This window comes from Sceloporus occidentalis, unplaced genomic scaffold, assembly GCF_023333645.1.
Source record: "Sceloporus occidentalis isolate IW3139 unplaced genomic scaffold, rSceOcc1.0.p SCAF_2, whole genome shotgun sequence".
Taxonomy (NCBI): Eukaryota; Metazoa; Chordata; class Lepidosauria; order Squamata; family Phrynosomatidae; genus Sceloporus; species Sceloporus occidentalis.
The window spans coordinates 261,047,104-261,059,611 of record NW_028316982.1 but is presented as its reverse complement, the minus strand read 5'-3'; the positions used below and the strand labels follow the sequence as shown (position 1 = coordinate 261,059,611).

Sequence of the window (12,508 nt, the reverse complement as noted above, 5' to 3'; positions counted from 1 at the left end):
TGCTAAAGTTAAACTATTTATGAGGATGGAGGTGCTACATGTGAACTATTTATGATGATGCCTCACATATGCCAAATTACTACCTGATAAATCTAACTGCAGCTCTGGAAAAAAAAATCTGTATTTCACAGTTGCCATTTCAAGAAAATTCCAGTGTGTAAAAGGACATGTTCATACATGGGTATCCCTCACTCAGTGCCTGCCACATCCCATATTGACTGGGCATGTGACAACAGCCACCAGAGGCTGAGATTGACCAGTGATTTTTGTATCATATCAATTCCCTTCAGTGGAGGTAATCCATTTATATGGCTGCAAACCATCAAGTGAAAAGAACCAAAGCCCTACAGTAGATAATATACTACACACATGAAATGTCTCAGATACAATCCCTGGCAGGTATAATCTCAAGCAGAACTAGGAAAAGATACCTGCAAGAAGCACTGAAGAATCACTACCAGTCAGTGTAGACACACTATGTTAGAAAGACCACATAGCATGTAGAGTGCTAAAATATCAAGTGATATTTTTGTATGAGGTGGGCAACCAAGATGGTGAAGAATCTGGAACCCAAGTTCCATCAAAAACAGGTTAGGGAGTTGGATATGTTTAGCATGGAAAAAACTGAGGACTGGTATGATAACCATAGAAAGCCAGGGAGTGAATCCTTGCTCAGTCACTGGATGGAAATTGGTCAAGTCACACACTTTCAGTCTCAGAGGAAGGCATGGGCAAACCTCCTCTGAACACATCTTGCCAAGAAAACCCTGTGATAAGATCACCTTAAATTGGAAACAATTAGAAGGTACACAATGATGTAAGCTATCTTTAAATGTTTGAAGGGATGTCACATTGAAGATGAAGCAAGTTACAATTAAATTTAAATTAAAAGGAAAAAAAAAGATTCCATCTAAACATTAAGAAGAACTCCCTCGTGGTAAAAGCTATATGAGTAGAACAGACTACCCTGTAGGGTGGTGGAATAGATTGCCTTTGAGGATCTCCTTCTCTGAAAGGCTTGAAACAGAGGTTGGAAACTCTCAGGAGTGCTTTAGTTGTATATTTCCACATGGTGAATGTTTGGATTAGATGGCTCTTGCTATTCCTGAGTCTATGATTCTGTGATTTTTGGCAACTGCAATGCTGCAGTGGTAAATTTTGAAATGCAGACAGACATCATGACAATACCTGAGCAATATACTCAATGAAACCAAAATTCTACACTTGTCCCTCCACATTCTCTGGGGTTAGGGACACAGGATCCTCATGAATGTGGGGGGGAAAACCCACAAATAACAAAAACACTATGTTTTTACCAGAGAGAACACCTCCCTAGGAATCTCTAGGTCCTCCAGTGCAACTCTGTGGTCAACATTGCCAGACGTTGACCATAGAATTGCGCTGGAGGAGCTACAAATGCCTAGTGCAGTGTTCTTTGTAGAAATCTCTAGGTTCTTCAGTGTGACTTTTGGTTAAAGTTGACCATAAAGTTGCCCTTGAAGACCTAGAGATTCCTAGAGATAACATATTAATAAAATTCACAAATAATCAAATCTGCAAAAGTCAAAGCCACAAATGTGGAGGGATGAATGTAGTTGTATACACTTCCCACCCCACAGGAGTGGACATTTATAAAATGAATGGTAGGCAACGAATATTTCTCACTCTTGAGGAGGAAACAAGCCTTGCCATATTAAAAAAAAATTGATATCAGTTGAGTATCCCTTATCCGGATTTCCGAAATATTCCAAAACCCCAAATTGTCCACATGAGTGGTTGAGATAGTGACTCCTTCACCTTCTGGTGGTCCAGTGTACAGAAACTGTGTTTCATGCATTATATACAAAACATGTACAAAACATGAATGGATTTCTTATTTAGATTTGAGTCTGATTTCCAACACACCTTACAGTGCACCTGCATCATACGCGGGTGTGCTATACGCAGCTTTCAGCTTATGCTGAAAGCCACACAACAAAGAGGAAATGGTGTGTGCCGTATTGCACCACATGCACGAGCCCCATTAGTTTTAATGGGGCTCAAGCACATGTGGAACTTGCCTTACACAGCGGGGTCCGAAACAGATCCCCCACGTAAGGCAAGGGCATACTGTATTATGAATGCGTGAATATTCAGAAATCCTAAATAAATAAATAATCCAAAATTCAAAACACTTCTTGTCCCAAGCATTTCGGAAAAGAGAGACTCAATCCTTCAACTGTCATCTGATTTTTTATTTTTTGCCTTCTCTGTGACAGCAAGATATGTGCTTTTTTAAAAAATAAAATAAAAGGCTATATAATTTGTGCAAAAGATTCTGCAGAAAACCATCCTCCTATTTGTGAAGTGAGGCACATTTATAGTCTGCTCAGAAGGGCAGGTTGACCAAAAAGATGCACATAACCCATCCAATGCTTTTGGCTTTTTTAGTCCATGGGACAAGGAAGATACAACTGCAGTCTGTGTAAAAATTATTTGTGCAATTTGCATAAAAACTGATCTCATTAATGTAAAGGGTCTCTTTAAAAATGCGTAAAAAATTCTTGTCATCTCAAAAGTGAGCAAGAAAAAATAATGGAGAGTTGTCATTTTCATGCACAAGAATGAGAAAAACAAGGATTTACATCCTTAGTTTTTGTTGTCCATGCAATATTGACCATCTATCCTAAAATACTCTTCATTACAACAGGGATTGCTCAGAACAATATCTTGCTGCTGGGAAAATCTATTCCTCCCCAGCTCACATTAGCTATTATGACAATTTCACTAAGTTTAGAGGGAGCAAGGCAGCCTGAGGAAGTGCCAGATGATTTCATCATCCCTGCTAATCAAAAAGCCTTGGCACTTTTGAACTTGCAAGCCCTAGCTCCACTGGACAACATAACTCCTGGTGGGTTACTTTAATCCGCCTGCACAATCTACCAAGGGGTGAGAAAAATGCAAGTTAGGGAAAACTGCATGATGAGAAAAGATATCTTGAGGGTAAAGCTTGAAAAAGGGCTGGCTATGCCTAATTGAGGCCCAGTTCATACACTGGGGTGACCCAATTGTCACTGGCAAATCATTTCCCTGTAGTAATCGCTCAAGTTGCCTTGGCAACTTATGGAAACTCTAGTTCTGTGAACCTACTCCTATTATAGCACTCCTTCTCACCCAGCAGACAGGACTGAAAGGCCAGGTTAGTGAGGGAAGGAGTTATTTGATTAAGGTGAGCCCACATATCTTGTCAAAGTGATGTGAGAAGTTATAATGAGAGACTGTGTGTGTGTGTGTGTGAGAGAGAGAGAGAGAGAGAGAGAGGGAGAGAGAGCATGCATGCCAAACTGACAATAACTATTTCAATCAGTTGTTTTGCTTCAGCTACATCTTAGAAGGAAGGAGACGTTTGGCAGAGTAGCTGCCATTTTGTTTTTCATAGAAAACCGTGTTCTTCAGAGGTACTTTTTGGATGTTGAAAAATTCAAAATGGTGACTGACACACACACACACACACCGCAATGACACTTACTGGGCATCGTTATTGCTATCATTTGAGAGGAAAGCAATTGAATATCTACTGAAAACACATATTTTTATAGGGCAGACAGGCTGCTCACCCAGCAGTTCATGAGATGCAGTATAAAATATCCTCCCACTTAAAGGGCAATGATGAAAGGAGGATCATTAAAAATTGTGGTATAGTCATTAATATAACTTTATTCTTTAACCTGAATTACCAGGAAAACATTTCTTTTTCCTTTTAAAAAAATGTATTAGCATATACATTTAAGTCTTGATTAATTCTCTGTCAACCTACTTTTTCAGCTTCATTTTTAAAATGTCCCTGTTTCTCCTCCTCTGCCCACTTTCCCCTTTCATTATCAGTTTACTTCAATTGCTTCAAACTGAGTTCAAAGTGAAGCAGTAGTTTGCACTCATTTAATGCAACAGGGGGGAGAGGAGAAGAGGGGAAAAGAATCATGCTCTTCCCAGTAGGCTCAGGCCAAAGCAGCCTGCAGTAGCCTCTCCTAGCTTATGTGTTATTCCTCATTAATAATGTTTGCCATCTTGCTCACACTCTGATGCTGCTTGATCACACGTACAGTATCCTAGTTTTTATTTGTGAAATGTTGGAGAATATGCGCACATTGTAAGCCATGGTGAGAAAGGTCTGCGGGTTGCAAGGTCTCCTCTAAACTCACTGGGGTTCAACCCAACCCACATGATTTTTTCTTTTTAAAAAGATGCATGATCCTTTTGCCTTTTTTACAAGCTCTTCTGTTCCGGATCTGGGTGTAGTTCCAGGCCTCCCCAAGACTTAGCTTGATGCCAAACACTGACACATGCTACTGCTGTAAGATAAACTTTATTGCTGGTAAATGATGCAGCAGATGGTCTGCAGCAGAGAAGCATTCCAGCCCCTTTCACTGATGGGCTCCAGTATCTTTTTACAGGCAAAGCAGAATTAGCCTCCTAACAACTCATTCTACCCAAACTATCCCTGGGCAGCAATTCAATCCCTCATGGTTGGTTAAGTGGGGAGGCCATGGGCTGGGATGTATATCTGCCAAGGCAAAATCAATGGAAGATGAACTATACAAAGCATACAAAGAAAGCCAAAGTGTATAAGGAGGAGCCATCTTCTTGCCCCCATAGCTATGGGAACTGTGCAAGCAGGTTAGTAACAGAGGAAAATTGATTTCCCTGATCCATTTTTAGCCTTCATCTGTTTTGAGAGTGTAATTCCTTTGGAAAAGGAGATGTGCAAGTACGACACCATGTTTTAAAAGAAAGGCTACATTTTTTACCACCCCTCCAGTACCTCAATAGTGACAGAGACTCACGTGTCTCACACAAACAGCCTGAGCTTTACATGGCTCACATGTTGCCTACCCCTGCTCTTAGCATTAGGCAGAGTAAATAAACAGATGGTTATAGTAAAAATTCAATTCTCTGAGCTCTTCTCCACTCACCAGACACTCCACCAGCAATTCATCTTGCCTGGACTCCAATAATACCTCTTTCAGTCTCCCTCCTCTCCCTTTCTCTTGCCCTAGGGCACTCAATGCTCTCCTAAACATGCCACAATCTTTGTGCCAAATATATCAGAATTAGAATTCCCTTCTCAATGACAACCTGGAGGACCCCACTGGATTGTGGGGATATTCTTCCTGCCCAGGAGAAGCACATCAGAACATGAAAGTGACTTAAAAATCACAGCATGACATAAGGTGTTAACTAACCTGGAAGCTGACCAAACACCTAGTATTAAAATTCCCTTATCTAGAAACTGCACATTTCAGCATTTCAACTGCAGCTACCAGATGTGCCCTAAAGGCAAGTATATTACTGCACATATTTTTTTTTTTAAAAAATAACATTTTGACTCAAAAAATAAAGAGAGAGAGAGAGAGAGAGAGTGGCCAAAATGTGACTATCAGAACAATTTGTCCAGAATAAACATAATGTTCCATCTATGAGCACAAACTCTAAAAAATAATCAGTACAATTATATAGTTATTATATAATTATATAATTTATCAAATGGTGGAAGGGGAGGATTGAATTAGTACGTTTACAGTGGAAAAGCGATGTACTGGTAAAGGAGAAGTCACAATATTCCTAAATCCCAAACAGGGATGGTGAGGGAGAGGGATGCTAAAATTATTCCAACATCATACTTGAATAAAACCAATCCAAAGATTACAAAACAGTAAACCTTTTCAGTTCCTTTAAATCTGGCTAGATAGTAACCAAAGCAAAGCAGTTGGGGGGTGATGGTTAAAAAAAAAAGATGGCTGATGTTCATGCCAAGGAGTCTGCATTAAGGGCATTCACCCTACACAATCATACTGCTATATTCCACTTTAACATTTGCTGAGGAACTCAGGCTCTCTGGCTGAGAATTCAAAAGGTTTTGAACTGCATACAATCCAACATTCACAGATGAAAAGTGGGATATGTATGGCCAAGAAACATCACAGTGTGGTCAAAATGGCAAAGGGAGGGAACTGAATTATTTTTATATTGACAAACCCAGAGAGAACTTTAGACTAATATTTGTTAGCAATGGATATGAAAAAGTGTGCTTTTCACATACCGGTCCAGTCTCCTACGATTTTAACATGAACTCCAAAGGTTGTTTTGGTAGCTGTCGGACACTGAAAAAGGAAATGAGTCAAAAAATAGTTGTGGTGAAATAATCAACAGGATGGCAGTGAAACATTAAGTAAAAAAAAGATGGAAATGGGATTCCAGACTCTAAATTATAGCAATGACACTTGTTCCCTGGTCACTGAATATGTATCTATGCAATTATGGAAAGTTAGGAGGGACTGGAAAGTTAGGAGGAATCTACATTCACAAAACTAGTCTCTTTTTCATTGATCTAATATAAACCCTTTTGGTATGGAAGCATTTTGACAAGAAGTCCACATGGTATAATGGATAGGGCTTTGGAACACAATTGGAGAGCTCCAGGTTTAAATCCCTTCTCAGCCAGGAGACTGACATGGTGACTGTTCCAGTTACAATCTCTCAGGGCTGTTGTCATATAAAATGGAGAGAAGAAATAACTGTACTTGATCAGGATTATAACAACACTGTACAAATAACCTTATTAATAACAACATATTTGAAAAGACACATAGTGAAACAGAGCATAAATAAGAACAAATTGTTAACTCCAAAACATCAATGAATTCTGCATTTAGACTAGGGTCCCACCCCCAAAATATCTTGTTATGTATGCATATGTAAATACAAGTATTCTGAAATAAAATAAAATAAAAACAAACCAAAATCCCAAATACATCTGCTCCCAAGCATTTTGGATAAGGGAGACTCAACTTATATACATTAATTAAACCTGTAAAAACAGTGAACCCAGATACAATGGACCCTTGTTATATGCTGGGGTTTGGTTCCAAGATCCCCCATGGATAACAACATCCATGGATGCTCAAGTCCCATTAAATATAATGACATAGCCAAATGGTGTCCCTTATAAAAAATGGAAAATCAAAGTTTGATATTTGAAATTTATACTTTTTTTGAACATTTTCAAACTGTGGATGCTTGAATCTATGTATAAAAAATTGGTGTATAAGAAGGGCTGGCTGTATTATTATTATATTAGGAACCAAAGGCCATACCCCCCCCCCCCCAAAATATATATATATGCAGTTTTGGCTGCTTTTTCTTGGGAAAGAGTTCCACAATCAAGGTGCCACTACAAAGAAAGCCCTGTCCATTGTACACACAACCTCTAGACTGTTACGGTGGTGTGATATGCACCAGGATCTCAGCTGAGGGCCATACATTCTATGCAAGGTGAAGTGGATTCTTCAGATATCCTGGCTCCAAGCAATTTGCACATCAAAACCAGCATCTTGAATTGTTTTTTGAAGCAAACAGGATGTCTGTACAGTTGATACAAAACCAAGTCAACTGACTGGTTGCCACTAGCTGTAGCTTCCAAACACTTTAAAAAGGGCAGCCCCCACAGAAAGTGTCCATTATAGTTGTCTAATCAGAAGGTAATTAAGGCATCAACAATTGCATCTCAATCAGTCTTCTCTAAAATGCAGCTGCTGGTACTAAATGAAACTGGGCAAAATGAAGCAGCCACACAACCTTCCAAGAGCAAAGCTGGGCACAAGAGTAGTCCCAAACTGCAAACCTGAGGCTCTTTTCACTTTACACAATTATAACACTATGATTCTGCTTTATCTTGGTTTCACTGTATGGAAACCTGGATTCTGCAGTTTAAGGAGGGGTGTTTTCAATTAATCCATGAATATTTCTCTTTCATCCCAGTGTCCAAGTTGAAATAGTCAAAATGGCTCACCTACACTCAGGAAGAAGGCATCAACAGGCTTGGAGAAAACTAAGTTTCTCAGAAGTGCAAAATTGGGGAGAGGGTATGGCTATGAAAAAAGAAAACATTCCCTCCTCACAGAAATACAGCCTAGTAAGAACAGAGGGTATTCAACTGCAAGAGAATAGTGATTTGACAGAAACAACAGAGGGAATAAAGTGGCTGAAATGTTAATGTACTGAACATTTTCTTGCAAGTCTTGTAATAGCAAGGGTGGAATCTCTCTTCATTGTGGCAACCCTTATCATAGGGCCCATTCACACTATCCAATCATAGTCCTATGATTCCACTTCAGCTGCCATGGCAACATTGTATGGAAACCTAGGAGAGGCTTTTAGAATTCTCAGCCAGAGACCTTTCCTCCCCAATCTAGAAAGCCCAGAATTTCATAGGACACAGCCATGGCAATTAAAGCAGAACCATATTACTATAACTGAGCAACGTGAATAGGCTCCTGGTCTTTCAGAGGGAGTACAGGCCCATTCAGAACAGATTATAATGCTAGTCCCAGGTGAATTTTCTCATTGGAACAATACTGTCAGGACTAAGCCTAAAACTGCCAGATTGAAAAATGGAGACTTCTCCTGTCTCTTCAATGCTTCTATAGAAGAGGGAATTGCAGTAGGTGTTTCTTACAATGCAACTAGGAAACAAACAGAACCTGCTGAAATCCCCTCTTCTACACAAACATTAAATGCACATAGGCTTGCCATATCCCGCCTGGGGGCGGGACTTTCCCAGTTTGGGGCGGGGCCACACAGTCCCACCCCAGTTTAGCCCTGCCCCTGGGACCTCCCCCCCCCCCCCCAGCAAGGCCCTGGAGGCAGCTCCACCCCTCCCCATGGCTGTGTGCCACCCTCCCTGCCTGGCTTAGCCTAGAGAGCAGGTCTTCAAGACATCTGCCACTCAGTTATTGCCAGCCCACTTGGTATATATGTCTTGCAAAAGGCATTACTTTCCAGGTTAACAGTGAGCAAAGAAAAAAAGGTCATAAATCGTTCCTGTTTCACTGGGAGTCTAAATGTCTCATCTTTTAAATGTCTACCACTCAGTATTATTGTAATTCTTTATCACAGGATCGTTTTTGAGGCCCTAAACACCTTTACTTGTAATATGCAAATTTCTCCTGAAGCTGACCAATGGGAAAGAAGCAATCAGCCCTCCCCTTGGGTTGGTTTTCAATGGCTTGGAAGGAAGAGATTTTGCCTTGCTTGTAAATAGGAAGGGCTTTGGGATAGCAAAAGGCTGCAGAAATAGTTTGACACCCCCCCCTTAAACATCCATGGCTCAGTGCTATGGGATTCTGGGAATAGTAGTTTCTTGTGGCACCAGAGCTCTTTTGACAAAAGGAAGCTGAATGGTCCACAGAGGAGGCGTTGGCTGGGGGCAGAGCCTCTTGCCAGTAGTCTTCGGTGGAAGAGAGGAGGCTGATGGTCCTGGCCACTTCCCTTGGCTCCCTCCCTCCTCCTCCTCCTCCTCCTCCTCTCAGAGTAGTCACAGCCAAGATGAGCTTCTCATTCACTCTCCCTGGCTTTTCTCTCCCCCCCCCTCTGCACTTTGAGACCCCTTTAACTGCCAAAGCTCAATGCCACAATAAACTACAATTCCCAGGATTCCATAGCACTGAGCCCTGGCAGTCCAAGCAGTGTGTTTTGGACACAGAGATCCTCCAAATGAATCCAGTCCCTAGCTTTTATATCTCTCTCACACACTGCAGGAATAATAATCCTGGGAATGCTAGTGTTTGGGACACATTGAGACTTCTCTGTCAGTGATGGCTCTGAGGCCACAATAGACTACAATTCCCAGGATTCCCCAGCACTGAGCAGTCTCAAACTGGACCATTTCCTCAGTGTGGATGCACCTGGGGAGGAATTCTGGGCACTGCAGTTCAACTACGTTTGGAGGGTTATGGGACTCCCTGTCAGAGATAGCTCTGGGGCCACAATGTACTACAATTCCCAGCATTCCCCAGCACTAACCCAGGACAGTTAAGTCACTCTCAAACTGGATTCTTTCCTCAGTGTGGATGCAGCTTTGGTGAGGAACTCTGGGCATTTCAGTCCAGCATTGTTTTATTTCTGCAGTGTGTTTTGGACCAGAGACAAGGTGACCAGGCATCCTCCTCCTTTTCCAGGACATGTCCTCTTCTGTCAAATTTCAAAATGTCCTCCATTTGGATCATGGCTAAGAAGCATGGATTTATAATTACATGGGTGTTTTTAGCTTTTATTTTTGGCCATGTCCTACATTTTTTTTTGCTTGGGTGCCCTACATTTTGGGGTGAGGGCATTGGTCACCTTGGTCAGAGAGCTTTCCAGGGGTTAACTGCCATTCTGCTGTGGTGCTGGAACAAACCACCATTCCCAGAATTCCATAGCATTCAGCCGAGGCAGTTAAAGTGGTCTCAAACCAGATTATTTCTCCAGTGCAGATGCAGCCCAAGCCTTTTGCCTCTCTTATGCCTGAGATTTCAAAGCCCAGCCTTGGCACCACAACAAACTACAAATCCCAGGATTCCATAGGATGGAGTGATGAGAGTGAAAGCAGTGTGGCAGCAGCCTAAGTGTGCTTAATGCAGTTCTTAACATGGTGCAGCTCTTGCCTACAGAGTCTCACAAGACTTTTTTGTTTAACAACTTGTACCCATTAACTCCATTTCATGTCTCCTTTATTTAGTGGGGAGGAATACAGACAAAACAAGTCAAAATGAAGAAAAACCAAAGTCCCTTGACCAAAGGGTTTGGTTGTGTAATAAGCCTCTGAAATATGCAAGAGGCAATGTTAAAATAAAGCCATGTTCAATGCTCAAATGTGCTGCTGTTTGGAATGGGGAGAGGGGGTGGCCAGAAAGGGAAGTACATTTCCGTGATCTGTCTAGGAATAATGTCAAAACGTCCTCCATTTTGATCATGCCTAAGAAACATGCATTTATATGAACATTTCTAAAAAAGCCTCAATTTTTTTGTGTGTCCTCCATTTTTATAAAATGTGTCCTACATTTGAAAATGTTGTCCTGCATTTGTCCTACATTTGTCCCGGTTTGGAGGTCCTCACTTATGGCAACCCTAAATGCACAGGAATGTTCTCAAGTTTTCAGTCTGGCAACCCTAACTAAGCCTGAGATTGTTCATCCACGTCAAAGCCTTCATTGCATCCAAACAATTCAGGACTTCTACACGTGTAAATGCTGTGGAGAAAACTCCAGCATATCTGGCCATAAAATCATAGAATCATTGAATCATAGAGTTGGAAGAGACCACAAGGGCCATCCAGTCCAACCCCGCCATACAGGAACTCTCAATCAAAGCATCCCTGACAGATGGCCATCCAGCCTCTGTTTAAATCTCCCTCCTTTTTGCCTCCAAGGAGAGATGGTTCCAACTGCAAACTGATGCACTAAATAAAAAGGTCTTCTTCAAGCCTTACCCAGCCCAAACCACAGCAAAACCATCCAGAAGCAAACATAATTGGAACTGAGCACAAATTGCGGTTCTGGGTTTTTTCACTGTTCTTCCTGTGGAGGAGCACTGAAACTCCAAGGGGCTTGGATTTCTAATCAGATCTTTAAGTGAAGGTTTAACATCCTTCTATACCAGAGACCCTGGTACCAGAAGGACAGAAGGAAAATCCAAAATGACAGGTTTGTGCTTAGCCATCACTGATTATTATTGACCATGTGGTTTTGATGTTGCGGCAAATGGAGGCAATAAAAAAACTGCAAAAATGGTCCATGTGTTACATGCTGTCCAACCTTGCTCTGACCTTACACAGCAAGCTTTAGGTCATCTCGTTTTCCTAGAAAACATTTTAGACCTCCAGAGTTATGTTTTTGCTGCAGAATTCAGTAAAAATTGATCTACAAGGCAGTTTACAACATTGTTATCTAAAGTGTTGCAAGTCCTATCTCTGAGTTTCATCCATTTGTATTGTAAAGTTTTTCTCCATGTGTTTTAACAGACCAAAAGCAAAAAGTGTCCCAACATGTAAGACATGTTTTGCTCCATCCAATATAAGGTATAGAGAGACTAATCATCTACCACATCATTCTGAAACTTGATGCAGAGAACCTGGTGTTTATAGAAAACGACCTGTTCTGGCCAGAGAGAAACCTGAAGACAACTGTAACCTGAAACCCCACAATGATATATTGTTTACTAAGATTGTGAACTGTCCTATTAATGAGGAAGATATGCTATCAGTTGCCTTGCAGCAAAGGCAGTTTGAGCCCTGAGAAAGAGACACTTCACTGGAGATTAAACCTATGGCTGCACATAGTAACTATTTACTTGCATGTAGTAACTGATTAAGGTAAATGCAGCTTCACATTTCTATTGCTTCATATTAAGATGTGTGGAAGATGTTAGGTCCCACTGATGAAAGCAAACATGGAGGAAAGAAGTCCACAAAACCAGTTTGTTTTTTTAATTCTGTGCTATGCTGTCTTGAGGTACAATGAAATGAAAATACCACACTTCCCTCAGAAGCTCTGAAACAATTCATTCAGAGTGGCTCTGATAGTGATCATGCCACATAAAGACACTATGCTAACTTGATGCTCGGATCCTGTAAACAATGTTCCATCAAATCATTTGTCAAGTATAAGCAGGTACATGTAGAACATAGGATGGGTCCCATCTCTAGGCAGAA

General features: G+C 41.1%; 1 protein-coding gene across 2 annotated transcripts in view; it reads right to left on the bottom strand.

Moving 5' to 3' along the window:
- The window catches only part of NOX4 (NADPH oxidase 4), a 149,390-nt gene that overhangs the window by 57,330 nt on the left and 79,552 nt on the right, over nt 1-12,508 (bottom strand). For both annotated transcript variants that reach the window (XM_089508261.1, XM_089508262.1), the window contains exon 12: nt 6,080-6,140. In XM_089508261.1, the coding sequence (XP_089364387.1) occupies nt 6,080-6,140 (61 nt within the window). The remainder of the gene's footprint in view (nt 1-6,079; nt 6,141-12,508) is intronic.